The sequence below is a fragment of the Alternaria viburni genome (genome assembly GCF_023758015.1).
Source record: "Alternaria viburni strain BMP 2772 chromosome Unknown scaffold_4, whole genome shotgun sequence".
NCBI classification, from domain to species: Eukaryota; Fungi; Ascomycota; class Dothideomycetes; order Pleosporales; family Pleosporaceae; genus Alternaria; species Alternaria viburni.
Genome location: NW_026055773.1, coordinates 45530 through 62621, shown reverse-complemented (window position 1 = coordinate 62621; position 17092 = coordinate 45530). Strand labels below are relative to the sequence as shown.

Here is a 17092-nt window from a genome sequence, read left to right as displayed (position 1 = left end):
AACCATCCGCCCGCTCGCAAGAAGCAGCATTTGAGCAGCCCGGCCCCCGCCACAGCAAAGCAGCAGCCGCAAAGCAGGAAGCCGAGACAGCATGGCGGATCTGCGCGCCTCCGCCTCAAATGTCGTCAATATCAATCTCCTTCTTGCCGGTGCCGTCGGCCTCGTCCGAATCGCTGTCGTCGCGGTCCTCGTCGAACTCGAAACCGATGCCCTCGTCGCCCTGGTCGCCGTACGTATCTGTCTCGTTGATCTTTGCGTTTTCGGGGAGTTCGCCGTAGGCTTTTAATGAGCGGGCTTCGTCGGCTGTACCAAAGTCAATACTGTGTCCAAGAAAGAAGAAACGGTGTTGAGAGTAGGGAATAATGTAGACTTACCAGAATACTTCATAATAACATCACCCTTCTCATCCTGGTAGTCTCGCAGCGACAGCAGGATAATGTCGCCCTGGTTGATCCAGACCTTCTTCCTCAGCTTGCCGCGGATATGGGCGAGACGGCGGGCGCCGTCGAAGCACTGGGCTTCCAGACGACCGTTTCCGAGCATCTTGACGACTTGGGCGTATTCTTGGCCTTCCTCTTTGAAGACGAGTTCGCGCTTTTCGTTGTCGTTCTCGTTCTTACCCCTACGTCGGTTTTTACCTCCCTGGTAGTCATGTTAGCAGGTGCATTTTGGCATGTGAGAGCAAGCGCCGCATCGCCCAGACATGGAAAGCGCCGTGAGGTTTGGGCGTCAGGCGCTGGGAGAAGTGGCGGGGCAGCCCCTCTTAAAAAGCGCTGGACATACCTTTCCCTTGTTCTTCGGCATGGTGGGCGGTAGTCGAAGTGTGTATTAGTGTGGTGGGGTTGTGTTTGGTGTTGAAAGCAGGAACGTCGGCGGGCGCAAGTCTTTATGTAGTGGCGGCTCGACGGTTGTTTGCACTGTGGATTCCGACTCACTGTGGGAGCCTTCGACACTGCGCGCTAAGCCCGCTTAGAGCCTAGCGCCCCGTCGCTCACCCGGCCGAAAATCAATCCATCCGTGGTCCATACGCCTTTTCACCCCCACCCGCTGCTCCTTCACCCTACGTCACCGTGCATACACACGAGAGGCATGTCAAAGAATGCCGTCTATTCGCTCCTCGCCAGACAGCAGCCGCGCACGTTCAAAGTCAGCTATGCCACCGACTACAAGCACTTCATCCTCAACCACGTCGCGTCCGATCCCCAGCACCCGCTCTTCGAGACGCAGCGCCGCAGACAGAGGGAGAAGAAGAAGGAGGGACTGTGGTGGCATGCGACCACCCCCGCCGACCTGAACAAGTCCAGCTGTGTAAGAACATGGGCTAGACGGCGTCTGCGCAACGCTATCAAAGAAGAGCTCCACACCCGCGGATACGACGAGAATGGCAAGTTTGTCTATCCTGAGGTCCGGAAGAGCCAGCCAGGTCTTTTGAATACGCTGCGCGCGGGCAACACACTGGATTTGACGGGTAGCTTGAGGTTCCATGTTGAGCCGCCTCTGGTCCCGGCTAAGTATGTAGATGTACGCGCAGAGGCTGGCGCTGTCATAGAGGCTTTGATCAATGCTCAGAGGGGCGCAGTTGGGGGTTTCGCTTCAGCGAAGCCAACGAAGACTCGTCCATCGTGGAATCCACCTGCTGCTGCGCAAGAGCGTCCGCGCCAGATCTTCAAACGCGTGGCGACGCGCACGGGGTGATTGTGGCTTCACAGGCTGAATGAACTCGTAGAGACCTGCTGAGCTGCATCATCGCTGAAGGTGAAGGGCTTACTACGCTGCCGCCGGCCAGCGATGCCCTGGCGTATGTAGTAATAAATTGTCCACCACGCGTCCCAACAGATCCGCAATATCCTCGGTGGTCGTAGATTAGAACCAAGGGAAAATAAACCTTCACTCGGAAGCACTGCGCGCAGACACATAACGACTCCTTACACGCGCCCCTGACCAGCCTCACATCATCATGTCATCATCTCGCTTCTTACCCACCCGTGGACCTGTTGTCACAGCTTCGGTACAAACCTCCGCACCAGACTTGCGATCCACATGCTCGCCTTCTCTAATTGGTAAGGGAGCTTTGTCGGCCCCAGCCGTGGTTCTTACCTACCAGCACCATGGTTGGGTGGAGGGAAACACCGCTTTTCTACAGTCATCTACAGGTCTGCCTTGTGTTTACTAAGTAAGGTAATTGTTTTGGAATGCTGGGTATGGTCTTTCCGATATGAGTATGTGGGAGTTGGTGCTGTGGATTGTTGCGGAATTTGCACCGGGCCAATGGGAATTTGATGTTCTAGGTGTGGTTCTCGTGAAGGTCTTGTTGCGTTAAGAAGGTGGTTCGGATGAGGCATAATCAGCGTTCTTGCCTTGAGTGTGGTGCATCAAGACTATCGTCAACAATGGGATGACTAGACATAGCACGCAATATAAATAGCCAGAAAATCGCAACAGAGCATTACACGTTAACAATGCAGATTCAGAGTTCACGATGTTCTATGCAGTACGCGTCCTGACCAATCAGCCGACTTCGGAACTTAATCCGGGCTGAGGTCCGCTCGGAACGGATTGGACGGTCGACTCGCTGACCCACCATCAATGACAGCACATCCGTCGTACATCTACATAGGCAAGTCTTATATACAACACAACATCATTGCATATCTGCATCCAACATTGGCCTGAGACAAGGACTGATAGTCAAGTTTAAAGATATCTGTCGAACAACCTGTAATCACCAGCATCTTAACGTTCACGGAGTCATCACCATCACAAGCGGCTCACCATGGCATCAGAAGACGAGTTCCAGCTCTTCACATCCCTGAGATACGATCCATTACTCCTTAAATCAGAGGAAAACTCAAGAGCCATCTTGAACTTCGTCACGCCGTCACCCTTCTACATGCTCGCATACCACCGAGACCGGATGGTGGAAGCCGCACAGCACTTTGACTTTTTCGAAGTCGAGAAAAGACTGAAAGATGGAAAGGCTTTGCATGAGGAACTGTTGAAGCGAGTGCAAGACGAGATTGAGAAAACAGGAAAAGATGAAGCAATGAAGGTACGACCTGCGATAGACCATCCCATCCCTACACATGACTAAGAACAACCCAGCTCCGCCTCCTATTCGACAAAGCCGCCAATCTAACCGTCGAATTTACCCCGATACCAGCAGTCCCCCTGTCAACCCTCTACCCCCCATCTCTAGACCCACCATCCCCATCCCCACCCCACCATCCCGCCAACCCCAACACCACCACCAACACCACAAAACCATTCACGCCCTCCCCCCTAACAGGCGGCGCCCTCCATCTCGGCCCCACAGACAGCCTCCCCGCCGGCGATTCCTCCCAATCCTCCCAACCCCCTCCACCCCCACCAGAATGGAAAATCGCCGTCGACACCTCCCCCACCCCCTCCTCCCCCTTCACCCTCCTCAAAACCACAAAACGCGAAATGTACGACCAAAGCCGTCTCCGCGCCTTACCCCCCAACCCCGCAGGCCCTGCTTACCGCGAAGTCATGCTCTACAACGAAGTCCGCGAGCTGACTGAAGGCACACTGACATCCCTCTATCTCTTCCGCGGCGGGAGGTGGATTACGCCGCCTGTAGGCGTACCCTCTGGAGAGTTCATGGCTAAGACGTTGAAGGATGATGGGGCGGATGAGGGGGAGTTGAGGAAGCCGTTTGCGGGGAGGTGGGGGCATAGTACGAGGAGTGCCAAAGTGGGGGCTGGGGGGCAGAGGGGGACGAGTCGGCGGTGGGCGTTGGGGAGTGGGTTTTGTATGGAGGAGCCGGTGGGGATTGAGACTGTGAGTGTGGGGGAGGGGGTGTGGGTTAGTAATGGGGTTAGGGGGTTTGGGTTTGGGAGGGTGGTTGGGTAGGCGTTTGTGTGATGAATTTTGGGGATGGGTCTGAGTGGTGTGCTCGCAGGGATTCTGTTTGTGTACTTTGAGGGTTGGGTGTTTGGTAGCGGTGGGTGTGGTTGGCACAATGATCAGACATCATGAATACGTTGCCGTATTGATGAACTGCTCATAGAAATGTCATGAAAGAGTCTTTGTGATGGTTCTTTAGAAATTCTAGTGAGATCAGATGCTCAGTATGGAGTGGTTGGAAAGGTGTGGGAGTAGTTGAAAAGGTGTAGGAGTAGTTGGAAAGGTGTAGAAGTAGTTGGAAAGATGCAGGAGTGGTCGGAAAGACGTGGGAATGGTAGGAAAGGTATGAGATTAAGTACTATCTATGTTGCGCTTTGGGTATAGCCCCTTTACTGTGTTACAATACTGCGTTAACTAGACCGGGTTATGGGCTCTGCTTAGGCATCGACTCTAGTCTCTCCTCAAGAGTATAGTGCGCTTTGCTATCTCACTGTTTGACGTCGTCCTCACTGCTCATGCCATCCTCGCCACCTTCAGCCACGTCCTGGGTATCTTCTGCCAAGCTTGGGGTTAGTCGGATCCGGAGAGTCTGCCTTGGTTGAATCTGCTCTGGCACGAGCTGAGATTGTTGAGGGCACTTCTCGACGAAGACGATAGCCCGCGATACTAAGACAGCTCCTTCCCAACCCTGGTACTTGCCCGGCTCTTCAGCGAAGAAGTCTCTATTCTCGAGCAAAGCATCTTTGTAATTCTCCGCCTTGAAGAAAGGGTCGTCACAGTCTGGTAGGTCTGATTCCGAGACGCACGTATAAAGCGCGGGACAGACGCAGATTTTGACTCGATAGTCGGCTGGAATGTCCTTGGGGCCCTGTCTGTTTCCGTCCTCGGTTTGACCTTCCATGGTGTCCTTGTCGTAAGGGGCGCCAGGTGGCGGGAAGGCGAGTTTGTGGTGTTGGCTTGACACGAGAAGTTCCAACTTCATCTCCATGGTTGACTGAAGCCACGTATCGAGCATCGGACGCAATTTCGCACTATCGAGCCAAGGAGTGAAGCTGCGGCACTCTTTGATGAAGATTGCCATCTGACTTTTGGCCTTCGTCGGTGTTTGGTGCTTGCGAAAGTACTCATTGCCGATCTTATCTAGGGTAGCCATGGTGTCTAGTTCTCGTACACATTTGAGTCCATCTGTAGTCGTTAATTGATGAACGTACTAGTCGTGGGAGTGTTACTGACTGAGTGACGCAATCGACTGCCACATTTCGTGCAACTTCTCCGACTTCAGCCCCCTGGTATGGAACGCTGTATTGAAACACCATCGTAGAGCATGAGTCATGAAACAGGCGATCTGGATATTGACATCAGTAGGCATGGCCGTGGTTTTAGTGAAGCACTCAGCGAGCGTCAGGTTCCCGGTTTGTGCCATGGAAAGTCCAGTAACAGCACGCATGGCAGCCTCAAGCTTGACGGGTACCTGCTCTTCAGCGCGAAGGGATCTTGTCATGTCGTATGTTGGGCAGTCAGATGCAAGCCGAGCAACATTCTGACACCAGTCGGCACGCAGAGAACCAGTATCGTATTCGATCGGGTAGCCTTGAGATCTGGAGACCAGCTGAGGGCCTCTTAGGGTGTTGAGAAGGCATTGTAGCTGTCCGATATGCTTTGCCTTGGCTTCAAGAAGTTGCTCTAAGCATCGTATAGCATCTTGATGACGCGAGTTAATCGTCAGCTTCTCCGAAACGAGTTTTGCCCGTTCCAACTCGAGATCACTAGCCGCTTGGCGCAGTGCAGCATTGCTGGGAGTCGTGAGCTTCCCGATGCGGCGGCGCAGTCCTTCGTTTTCTTTGCGTAGGGTATTGTTACCGGCCTGTTCTAGCTGTGACTGGCGGACTGCATCCTCGAGCCTCTTCTCAAGATAGGCGATGATTGGTGTGTGTGTTGTTGCTGCGACGCGTCGAGGGCTACGCGGAGCGTCGGCAGCGTTGGGGGACTCGGCTGGGGAAATAGTGCGACTAGCGCCGGCATTCGTTGGGCTCGCCTGAACTTCAGTCAGCATCTACGTCTTCCGACAGCACGATAGTTACCATACACATGACGGTGTTATTGCTCCTCGATCAACAACTTCATCGACGGGCATGCTTCCTGGTATCTTGGCGTCATACGGTGAGCCACCCGCGGATCTTGCAGAGCTCCTCGCCACCAGAGCGTCCTGAGCCACCGACCTGTCGTCGGCCTGTAACTCTTCACTTATAGTTCCTCCCACCCGCTCCTCTTCCTCCACTATCTTCCATGGACTTGTCTTTGTACCCCGTTCGCGACCCGCGGGTGTCTTTGGATGCCTTTTCCGTGCGCGGGTCTCGATATCGTGTGAGGCAGCGCGCTTCTTCGCTCTGGTAGTACGCGCCGACTTCGATACTGTTAGCATTCGTCCGAGACTACCACTGCTCATTTGTATGTGAAAGCTTACATTTGCCGCTTCTATCAGACTCGCCTCGCGCATCTTCGGTCGAACATTCGCAGCACCAGTCTCACTGGCTGCTGCAGGACTGGGCCCTAAGAGACTCTGGGCCGTCTGTGCTGCAATCTCCCTCTCGAAGGCCGGGGAGAGATTCATGCATGAGATTCCGTGCTCTTCAAATTGTTTGACGCGACCATACTGTTGCAAACGCCATCTGATGGCCTCTCTGGTACGGCCTTTGCCCGCACGCTTGAACATCGTGGTCGTATTCGCTATGAGGCTGAGATCGTGCTGGAAGCAGTATTGCGCACATGCAAATAGTAAGGCATCATCCTGAACGGTCCAGCGGTGGCGCGCCATCGAAATTCTGCTGGTAAAAAGGAATGCACGCCGAGTCGAGCGTCCAGAAGCTAGTTGACGGTTGGGGATGTCAGAACGAATTGTGTTATATCAGAAGCACAAGGAGAAGAGAGGTGTGTTCTGCTGCCCATCGTAGGTTTGTTGACTAAAGACACGCGTGTCTTAGAGTGTTTGCTCCCATGCCACATCGAAATACAGCCAGAGCTCCGCGCATATTGGCCGCTCCTATCTGACGTATACGTGAGACAGACCATGCGCCTAGGCGCTGCACGTAGCCGTGACAATATCAGCGAACGATAAGCGTAGCTGCGTGCCTGTTTCGCTCCTTTTGTTCCTGTTTCTACCTGTCGTTTTCTCGGAAATTGGCGAGATAATGGCCCCCAACACTTCGGATATCTCCGATCTAGATCGTCTCTTCCTGATCATTGATTGGGGGACCACATACGGAAAGATGGGCCGCATCCATGTCCCTGCCAGGCAAGACGTCAATTCGATCAGCAAAGACCATATCGATTATCTCCACGGATATGACGAAGACATTTGTCCCAACGACAAGCACAACGATTTTGTACCGACGCATATATACTATGGTCAGGACGACGACCGATCCTGGGGCTGGAGCGTGTCCCGACTACTGAGCACGTTTCATGGGGAGATCCATCAAAATGGTGATCGCCTTGTGCGTCTCTCCAAACTGATGCTGGACGACACCGACGCGACTTTAGAGGTTCGCAACGACCTCGAAAAACAACTCGATGACCTTATAAGAGATGGGTACATCCGCGAACGAGATGACGTCATGAGTGACTACTTCACAGAGTGGTTCAGGTTCGCAAAGGAGGAATCCTTCGATATGGGGATTGCGCGCCCCGAATTTGTTATCTCCGTCCCTAGTGACTGGGGCGTAACATCCTGTCATCGATATTATACGGCCATTGTCAAAGCGATAGTGGAGGTGTGGAACCTACAAGTACCACCCAGCATCACAACAGTATCAGAGCCTGAGGCAGCCGCTTCTTATTGTCTTTCCTTAAAGGGCACTGAGGTCGGAGTACGTCAGAATACCTTCTTATCACCGCGCTAAGCTAATCTCGCTGTAGATTGGATCCTGTGTTTCCGTCATCGATGCTGGAGGTGGTACTATCGAGATGATCACACTCAAGAAGACACGCAATGATCCAGTACGCTGGGAACAAATTTGTCCGATGAGCAGTAAGCTTAGCCCTCATCTCAGTCATAGCCCCATGATCACTAAGCCGATCTAGGTGACTCTCATGGAGGCGATTCGCTAAACCGGGTTCTCCGAGACATTGTCACAAAGAAGCTGGCATCAGAATCATATCTTGGTGAACAATATGCGGACATAACAGTGCCTGGTATTGTTGCGGGAGTGGTGCAAAAGTACGAGTCTGACATCAAACGCTCATCTAGTGATCCAACGACTAAGCCGCCAACCGGATTCAACATCCAGGGTCTCAAATCGGATCCGGCAAGAGGGCTTTTTCCTCATACCCTCAAACTCACATCGTATGTATATGGTCTTTGCTAGACCCGCCAAAGTACTGATATAGCAAAGAGATGAATGGATTCGAGTGTACAAACCTGCTCATGACGGTCTGATCAAGATCATTGACGAACAACATTCCCTCGTTGTAGCCAAGGGAGAGCGCATCGATTCGGTTGTCTGGGTCGGACAATTTTCCGACAGCAAGTCGTTTCGAGCCAAAGGAAAGCGATATATGGCCACCTGGGAACATGTCCCAGAGCATACCGACGAAAAGGAATACTCGTAAGCAAACCAGCCCTGAGTACACTTCAGAAGCAAGTAGACTAAATTTTACAAGAACCTACGCAGTCACCGGTGGTGCAGGGCTCAAAGCCCTCAAAGTAAAGATGTTCCCCCCAAATCGATTCCTGCGCGCCAGCTTCGCTATCGAACGACACCTTCCCAAAGAATGGAACAGTCGAAGCACCCGTTTCTTCAAAAAATACCCCCAGCTTCGGCACTTACGTAAAGCCCGTGGCGAATCGGGTAACGATGGCAAACGCTACATATTCAACTGTCTCGAATACTTCGCGCAGAAAGGAGATGTGTTTCCACCAGGCCGGCAATACTTCTTCACGTCTACTCATTCATTCCATCTCTCAAAGCGGTGGATAGCTGAGGAGCAAATTTGGTACACGCCTCTAGGACCAAAGAAATCGTGGTATCGCTCCGATGACAAGGAAAACAAGGACGCAAAAGTGCTGGGAACAATCCACTACGATATGAGTGCACTCAAGCAGAGCGTCGGCGAAGAGTTTCGGGTTGGCTCAGAAGGTGACGACTTTTACGAGGTCACCCTGCGTGTCATGGTCGAAATGCGGGAGGACTACCCACACACTCTCAGTGTGAAGGCTAGGTGGGCGCCGGAACTGACTGAAGCATCGCGGAGGGAGACGGACACGGATGATGACGCCGACGTCGACAGAGACTCCCGAGAAATGCTTGATGGCGATGAGGCTATGGCATTCGAAGGCGAGTATATCAACGTCTCAGCGGCGTTCAATATCTCGGCTGTATGATTCAGCTGGTGCCTCTATACTATCGTGGCGAAGGCTATCGCGTTTCCTTGTACTCTCAAAAATAATGCAACATTATTTGGTATCTCGAACAGTGCTTTGATCATTCGTGTTGCGGTACGTCTGGATCTCATCATACCTATCATTAAAAAGTACCGTGATATCTTCAAACAGGCCTAGGGCCTACATCAACGTCAGGTTACCCAATTTTCGTGTTTTTGTATTGATGTAGGCTGTAGACCTATTTTGATCTTGCGTTGTGTGCCGATCCTGAAGTTGTGATTTGAACTCCCTCAACTATGGTTCGTCACTGCCAAACCTGGATATCGCCAACCATGAGTCTGATGCAAAGCTCGTATGCAAAGAACCATGGTATGAATGCAAAGATATTATTTTGGAATATAAGCGCATCTTGAGCATTCTAAATCTGCATCAACTCACACTTCCAAAACCATCTCCAGAGACACTCCCAAACATCTTCACCAACGACATTCAAATCCACATCCCAAAATGGCACCACTCTACAACACCCGCGAAACCTTCAGCAACACAGCCCTTTATACCTCTCCTCACATAATTTCCTCCTCCACAGACGCCTCACCCCATATCTGCCCAATCTGTGCCGAGCCGTGTGCCGACACAGCTGCTATAAAAAGCCACCATGCACTAAAAATGCCATCATGCGACCACATCTTCGGCGCATCCTGCATCGAAACCTGGTTCGACAACGCAAGCACCTGCCCGCTATGCCGTCAAGACTTCTTCCCCACGCATCCCGAAGAGATTTCGCAAGAACTGAAGGAGATGCCTGGTTTCGTTGAAGAGGCGTTGGCAGTGCTGCAGAAAATGCGGGATAGGTATCCACAGGGACGCGACGCTGTTAACAAGATATCAAATTCGCTTGCTGGGTTTGCGGACATGGTTGGAAGGGACTGTGAGGAGAGAAATGCCAGAAAGAGCGAGAGGGAACTGTTTGAGAGAAGGAGACATCAGATGAGAGTTTGGGGCACGATGGCGGAATATCCACGGCAAGCTGGAACGGTCGATGGGCAGGTGCCCCCATCGGATGAGCCTGCGACCGCTCTTCCACCTCGAGCAGCTCAAATGTCGATACGGCAATTCGTCACTCTCCAAGCCGAAGCCATTCTCGCCCACGACTTCACCCTTGATCTTGCGTCCGTCACCCGCACCGGACAAGTCGACCCAGGCTCGGATTTCTTCAGCATCATGGATTTAGCACAGGATGTGCGGCATCTAGCTGAAGAGCATGGCTTATTGGACGTTGCTACAGCCATCTCGAGGAGGTCCATCAGTGTCAATAGGGCTATAAGCGACGAGCAGCGACGGCTAGCGGCGCCGCCGGCTAGCTTGGAGATGGTAGAGCGGCATAGGAGAGAAGAGGAGCTGAGGAGGGCTGCTTGTGTTGAGAGCGAAGGAGGGAAGGTGAAGAGGAAGGGCTTTTGGCGGTGGGGGTGGTGGCGCAGGTAGAGTGTGTCGAAGGGTATATGATACCCTCATTGGAAAAGGCTCGTGAGCTCGTTGAGCCCACGTTGAACTTAGCAAATAACTGGACCCCTAAAGCCTACATTCATGTCGGGTTATCTACTTCACCTGTTTTCATCTTCACGTAGTCTGTACACCTGTTTAGTTCTTTTCTTGGACAAGGTGAGTTAAGAAAATGTTGTGAGACATTAGAAAAGAAAGCAATCTACCTGACCCCGCGTCCAGCTAGGCGCTTCTGGTCGCTGCCATCCGCGCCTTAACAGCCAAACAATGAAAACAAAAATTCGTAGTCGCGTTACATGCTCCACCTGGCATCTTCGACTCCCTTCCTCCCAACGTTCCATGCTCCTATACCCTACTCTTCTCGGTTCTCGCGATAAGTGCCCCTCCAACCGTAAAGTCCGTAGTCTTGAACTTTCGCGCGGCCACCCTCCTCTCAAAGAGCTCATCCAGCTCTCCAAACGTCCTTCCCTTTGGTTCGGGAAGCCGCCACCAGCTCCACGAAATGCCGATCACACTCGTGCCGGCCCAGAAGAAACCTGCTTTAGCTCCCCATCCCCACGCTGTAGGATTGAGCATGCGTGGCGTGATGATGTTTGTGACGATTCCTGAGATGTTGTAGCAGTTGCGCGCCAAAACGATCGTCTTGCTCCTCAAGCGTGTGGAGGGGATTTCCGACACGAGAGCATAGCAAATAGGCCCGAGGGTTGCGTCATAGGCGAGTGTGAATGCGAGGAGAAGTGCTGCGATAGACCAGTTGAGTGCTATAGGATGCGGATTTCCGACTTGGGAGGACGTGCCTACTACCGCTGAGCGGACGGTAACGAAGTGGTGGCGATGTGGTATGCAGGCTAGTATCCCGATGAGCAGCACGAAGACGAAGGTCATGACTTGTCCCGAGAGATAGAGTGTGCGCCTCCCAAAGTGTGCCATGAGGGCCCAAGATATGAAGACGCCGATAAGACCGAGGGCGAATTGACCTAGTGAGAGGGTGAAAGCGTGGGAAGAGCCGAGACCTGCTTGTTCATCTGTATGAAATTAGTCTACGCCGAGTTCGCTATGTCGTAGGACGTTGGCTGACTTACAGAAGTAGGTGGAGAAGCCCATGAAGGTGCTGCCACAAAGCGTCTGGATGATCCAAACCATGCACGTGATCTCGGTTCTGCGCCGGTCGACTCCCTTGAAGCAGTCTTTGTAACTTGTCCCACTCTGCATCCGTTGCTCTCTCTCGTTTGTCTGTATCATGGCCTCCATTGCGCCGTTTAGCGCTTTGTCGAACTCATCGTCCGACATGGTTGCTGGTTGTGTGCGCAGCCGACGCATCGTCTTCATCGCATCCACGAAGCGGTCTTGTCGAATGAGCCACCATGGCGATTCGGGGGCAAAGTAAACGGCGAAGAAGATTGGGATAGGGAAAATCCATTGTAATGCGAAGGGGATGCGGTAGGCCCATGTGGTGGTGTTATTCATCATGCCGCGCATGACGATGGACGCTATAAGTTGGCCGAGGACCCAACATGCGTTGACATAACTTGACATTGTTAGCTTCATTAGACTGAGCTGAGTGCGAAAGTTGGGAGAAAGAAACAGATCGATACATACGTAGTCAGATACGCCCGTAAGGCAACTGGGCATACATCCGCAGCATACACCGTGCATATGCACTGAAACATGCCCCAAGGCATACCTAGTAGACACTGTCCTATCAACAGAACCGTCTTACCTGTGGCGAAGAAGGGTACGAGTATGAACACACTCATTGCCACCAACCCTACCATGAGCGTGTATCGGTAGCCAATTCGCTCAGCGAGTGTTCCTGTAGCAAAAAGCCCTACGATCTGCCCTGCCAGGCCGCCGTTCACAAGTGCGCTCTGCCAGTCGGCGCTAATTTCGTACAAGCCATTTGATTGTAATGTGCCGAATTGTTTCCGGAATGGTTGCATTGCGAACAGATTGGGTACGAGGATAGTAGAAAATCCTTCCATAATGAGTGTCATCGATAGTAACACCGACCATGTTATCGCTTTGGGGTATAGGCGGATGCCTTCACGAAGCGACATTGATCGTTCCGCTTCGTTATTGCTTTCAGCAATAGTAGTCGTTCTCTCTAGTATCGCATCCGTCGATTCGAGCTTCGATATCGCCGGTAGGGAGGTGAGGGTGTCGTCTGAGCTGTCGAAACTTAGTGTGTCTGATTGGGCTTGCTCCATAAGTTGCTGATCAAAGTCGACGACACCATGTCGTTTCCGCTCCATGGCTGACACCATGATGCTATGGTCTAAATCGTCTTGTGTAGAAGTTTGAGCGACAGCGATACTTGTAGGAAGTCGGGATGAGAGGAGGAAGCGTACGCCAGTCACGGTTGGAGGTGATGACTGTCACACTTGACATATAGAGCACGCGCGGGGATGCGGAGTCAAGAAGACCGCGGGGTCACGAGGGAATGTGACGCAGGTTGATTAGGACCGGACGGGATGACATGCCCATGACCTCAAATGAGCGAGCCATCTCCAGCAGGACCCGAGATTGAGTGCACTAAGAAGACACTTGGGGTAGGCAGCGGCGAAAGATAGCACATAAGGACGAGCGAGCGGAAGACGAGACCTCGAACTAAGACGTTAGCCAGCTGGAGTAGAAGGCCGATCAAAACTTGAAGGCATCGTGACTCGAAGACAACTTGGCGGCTCTAGGCAGAACAGGTTGTCGGTGGTTGAAGTGACTCCTACGCCGGTTGACTGTGAAGCAGATACAAGCTTTGTGGTCGGCCGTCGCGGGCCGGACGGGAGCACGCGACCAGCGTACCACTGGGGTAAAGTATGGAGAGTGGTACGGTCCACATTATGATCCGCTCTCATGTCGCTCAACCTATAGACTAAAAAGCGCCGGGCGGGAGCGCTGAAGACATCTGGGGCGTTCCACGTCATGATCTGGCTAACGCACTCGGTGATACTTCTAAGGTTAGCAATTTCTTGATCACGTTAGCATAGCTCTCGAAACAATACGTGATGTTACATCAGGAAACGGCCCGGGAAGTACCCTGCGCTGGAACATTGCAATCAATATACCTGTGGAAGGCTAAGAATAGGCTGCAGGTGAACTCGACTCGGTCATATTGGTATCGCGCATCTATCTCTTCAACGAAGATTCAAGTTTTGGCATACTCACTGCTTCGCGGCAGCAGCGGCTTCTTTCTCCTTCTTCTTGCGCTCGACCTCAGCCATCTTAGCCGCCTTCTTCATGGCATTTTTGGTCATCGGCTTTCCGTCGGCGTCCAATGAAGGACCCCCGCTCTCGGTGTCTTGTGCCGGTTGCTCGAGTTTGGGCTTGGTAGGGTTCGGATTACCCTTCCACTCTAGCTTCCGCGGGCGGAGGAACTCGTCGAGAATCTCGTCGGTGACCTTTGCTCTTGCTTCTTGGAATTTCTTAACGTACACAGTCATGGTGTCTACGCATTCCTTCTTCATCTCGCCGGTCAATAGTTCGCCTTTGCGGTAGTCCTCAGCTAGCTTCTTGAGCTTCTCGTCATCATCTTCGAAGTATCCGATGTACTGGTACGGTACGTCGATATCGGGGTTTCCACCCTTCTCGCGATGGAGCTCTAGTGTTTCTTGGCCACCAGAGAAGGCCTTGGTGTTGATCTTGGTCTTGATTTGCTTTGGTGTATCGCTCATAAAGATGGCAGAGTTGGCATCGGACGCGCTCATTTTGCCACCAGCGCCTTGTAACGCAGTGAGGAACTTGGAATGTATGAGGGCTGGTTTGGGCGAGGGGAGATCCATTCGGTGGCAGTTCTCACGAACTAGACGGAAGTAGGGATCTTGATCAATAGCGCAGGGAATCAGACAGGGTATGGAAGCAAGCTTCTTCGAGCGCTTGTAGGTCGTGTGATCTTCACCCCAGATAAAGGGGTACGATGAGGCAAAAGCGGCAACGCACTGCTTAGCTGCAAATGCATTGCTGCCGATGTTTGTTGAGCCATCGAAACCAAACGCGCCGCGCACTTGGTTGTTGGTAACCAGCTTCTCGAACTCAGTGGTGTTGAGACTGAAGTGTCGGTTGAAGCCGGATGTGAAGAACTCAGAGTCGATGTACATGAAGGTCTTCTTGATATCGAAGCCGACGGAGATGACATCCTTGGCGTTCTGCCGCGAGAATTCGTAAACTTCCTCCTGCTTGAGCTTCTCCTTGAACAGGAACTTTTCGTCATCCGTCAACATGATGACCAGCGGGACGTCGAAGACATCCTGCAACCACTTTGTGAACTCAAAGGGTATAGTGTGACCAATGTGCATGGCATCACTGCTAGGTCCGCGGCCGGTGTATAGTAGGAAGTCATCGCCGCGCTCATATGTGTCCAGGATGAGCTCAAGATCGCGGTGGGAGAAGAAAAGGCCACGCCGTAACCAACGGTGCGGCTTGTGGCCTGTGACGCGCTCGAATCGCTCCAGCAGCGGTTGGTCTATGAGTTTTGTGGCCCACTTTTGCGAAATGGCGACATAATCGAATTGCTTGACGTTTCCTTCCTCATCTACGCCTGCCTGTACATCCCAAGGGTTGATCTCCTGCTCGGTCGCTTTTGAGACGGATTGCGTCGCTGTATCGGAGAGTGAGAGGGCGGCGACGGCGGGTGGCTCGGGCTCGGTCATGGTGCTGGCTGTGCTGGAGGATGGCTTGTGTGTCGGGCTGTGAATGAAGGAGTGACTCCAGCCTAGGGAATTACGTGGCGCGATTCTTTGGTGTTGGAGCTGAGTCACTGGATATTCGGCGATGGAGGACCCCACCTCAATTTGGCGTTCCTGTGGCTAGACCTGCCCCGCACTCCGCCACAGCCTGCGCCACGCACCAGCCACAGCGGCGTTACGGGAGGGAAAGCCGATGCAGGTCAGCAAATCTCGTCATGGCGCCAGGATGGCGAGAGCTCCAGACGTTTCTATCCTTGGTCCTCACACCACCCAGCCCGACAACTCGCCCTACCCCTCTCCAGCGCGACTAAACAGCCTGTCCGATTGTCACGGTTGGATGCGCTTGACCATGCGACTTCATCACCGGCGATAGACGACCGCGCGTTCCAGGCTGCCTTGAGCTCCTACCTATACCATTTTATATCTCCCGCCTTGTACCGCCCTCCCACGCCTACAGAGACTCCGATTCGACCACGACGACGTCACCATGGTCAAGTTCTACTCCTCCAACGAGACGTACTCGTACCCGTTCCCCGCCGTCTCGCTCGCCTACTTCCTCCGCTACCCGAACCCTTACTCCACTCACGTGCTCTCCACCGACACCATCGCCCGCAACTACGACCCGGAGACTCAGCGCCTGACGACTATACGCCTCCACCTAAAGCGCTCCAAAGTCCCTTCTGCCGTCCTGAAGCTCGTACCGCGGTCTCTTCTTGGCACCTCAGCCAGCGGAGAATCGCAGACTTACATTCTCGAGAAGTCGGTCGTAGACATCAAAGAGGGATGGATGGACACGGAGTCACGGAATCTGGAATGGACAGGCGTGCTATCTGTCGTAGAGAGGCAGAAGTTCATACGTCCTTCGCCGTTGGTGCCCGAAGACGTGAAGATGCGGCAAGCCATGGACGGTGCCACGCAACGCCAGGGCTTTATCAACTTTGGCGCCAAGGGTGCAGGTGCCAGGGTCGAGGATTCGGGTGAGACTACCGACGTCGTAAGCTCTGTCACACTACACAGTCACATCGGGGAGACATGGAAGAAGAAGCGCGCGGCTGCAAGGGAGGACGCTGCGGATGAGGAACAGCCGCAAAAGATGGGCTTCCTGCGCAGTTGGGGCACCGCGGCTCTTCAGCGAAACATTGAGAAGATTGGTCTGTCCCGTGCGCAGCGAAGTCAGCCTAATGCGCGTGAAGGCATGAAAGTCGTTCTGGAGCGTATGCGGGAAGGCGGCCTCGTCGGGGTACTGGAGGGCATGCGACAAGACCGCGAGGCCATCCTCGCCGGCCGTCCACTGTCGACCCCAAGAATGATCACCAAGGACGAGTGATCTCATTACCACTCAGATGATGGAGCGGTCTCTAGTCACTCGCTCGATTGACGAGTCCCATGTTTCCGATATGAACATTCAGCGACGGCGTAACGGTCTCTCTCCCTACTTTTTCTCATTTCGTCATTACCTCGCTCTCTTGGTGCATGGGCCAGGTTTTGTGTTACTATCACGTTTTCATGTTGCATCGTGTCTTGGTTTGGAACGATGGTAACGATTGTAAAGCAATAAGCAAGTCTCTTGTATCATGCCGCGAGTCTTCGCAAAAAATTGACTACAAAGTCTGAAAAGTTCATTGCAGCGCCGCGTCTTGTTCTCACTTGACAAGTGAAGTTC

At 53.0% G+C, this 17092-nt stretch overlaps 9 protein-coding genes across 9 annotated transcripts; 5 read left to right on the top strand and 4 right to left on the bottom strand.

The window, feature by feature from the left end:
* Nucleotides 1–115: 115 nt before the first annotated feature.
* On the bottom strand, nucleotides 116–804 carry EIF1A (Eukaryotic translation initiation factor 1A; the record flags this gene model as incomplete). The annotated part of the gene is made up of 3 exons (XM_049351173.1): nucleotides 116–303; nucleotides 375–642; nucleotides 784–804. 3 exons carry the CDS (start codon nucleotides 802–804, stop codon nucleotides 116–118), a joined length of 477 nt encoding a protein of 158 aa, XP_049213811.1.
* A 285-nt stretch (nucleotides 805–1089) lies between these two features.
* J4E79_002272 (uncharacterized protein) lies at nucleotides 1090–1695 on the top strand (the record flags this gene model as incomplete). The annotated part of the gene is made up of 1 exon (XM_049351172.1): nucleotides 1090–1695. One exon carries the CDS (start codon nucleotides 1090–1092, stop codon nucleotides 1693–1695), a length of 606 nt encoding a protein of 201 aa, XP_049213810.1.
* Nucleotides 1696–2773: 1078 nt separating this feature from the next.
* On the top strand, nucleotides 2774–3873 carry J4E79_002271 (uncharacterized protein; the record flags this gene model as incomplete). Its single annotated transcript, XM_049351171.1, has 2 exons — nucleotides 2774–3049; nucleotides 3103–3873. 2 exons carry the CDS (start codon nucleotides 2774–2776, stop codon nucleotides 3871–3873), a joined length of 1047 nt encoding a protein of 348 aa, XP_049213809.1.
* Nucleotides 3874–4354: 481 nt separating this feature from the next.
* On the bottom strand, nucleotides 4355–6580 carry J4E79_002270 (uncharacterized protein; the record flags this gene model as incomplete). Its single annotated transcript, XM_049351170.1, has 5 exons — nucleotides 4355–5052; nucleotides 5101–5902; nucleotides 6027–6097; nucleotides 6128–6254; nucleotides 6332–6580. The coding sequence occupies 5 exons, from the start codon at nucleotides 6578–6580 to the stop codon at nucleotides 4355–4357; spliced, it is 1947 nt and encodes a 648-aa protein (XP_049213808.1).
* A 475-nt stretch (nucleotides 6581–7055) lies between these two features.
* Nucleotides 7056–9247, top strand: J4E79_002269 (uncharacterized protein; the record flags this gene model as incomplete). The annotated part of the gene is made up of 5 exons (XM_049351169.1): nucleotides 7056–7733; nucleotides 7783–7894; nucleotides 7948–8209; nucleotides 8259–8471; nucleotides 8527–9247. 5 exons carry the CDS (start codon nucleotides 7056–7058, stop codon nucleotides 9245–9247), a joined length of 1986 nt encoding a protein of 661 aa, XP_049213807.1.
* A 1008-nt stretch (nucleotides 9248–10255) lies between these two features.
* Nucleotides 10256–10611, top strand: J4E79_002268 (uncharacterized protein; the record flags this gene model as incomplete). Its single annotated transcript, XM_049351168.1, has 2 exons — nucleotides 10256–10489; nucleotides 10567–10611. The coding sequence occupies 2 exons, from the start codon at nucleotides 10256–10258 to the stop codon at nucleotides 10609–10611; spliced, it is 279 nt and encodes a 92-aa protein (XP_049213806.1).
* Nucleotides 10612–11095: 484 nt separating this feature from the next.
* On the bottom strand, nucleotides 11096–13014 carry J4E79_002267 (uncharacterized protein; the record flags this gene model as incomplete). Its single annotated transcript, XM_049351167.1, has 4 exons — nucleotides 11096–11775; nucleotides 11833–12278; nucleotides 12350–12374; nucleotides 12435–13014. 4 exons carry the CDS (start codon nucleotides 13012–13014, stop codon nucleotides 11096–11098), a joined length of 1731 nt encoding a protein of 576 aa, XP_049213805.1.
* Nucleotides 13015–13908: 894 nt separating this feature from the next.
* Nucleotides 13909–15393, bottom strand: J4E79_002266 (uncharacterized protein; the record flags this gene model as incomplete). Its single annotated transcript, XM_049351166.1, has 1 exon — nucleotides 13909–15393. The coding sequence occupies one exon, from the start codon at nucleotides 15391–15393 to the stop codon at nucleotides 13909–13911; it is 1485 nt and encodes a 494-aa protein (XP_049213804.1).
* A 523-nt stretch (nucleotides 15394–15916) lies between these two features.
* On the top strand, nucleotides 15917–16756 carry J4E79_002265 (uncharacterized protein; the record flags this gene model as incomplete). Its single annotated transcript, XM_049351165.1, has 1 exon — nucleotides 15917–16756. One exon carries the CDS (start codon nucleotides 15917–15919, stop codon nucleotides 16754–16756), a length of 840 nt encoding a protein of 279 aa, XP_049213803.1.
* Nucleotides 16757–17092: the final 336 nt, after the last annotated feature.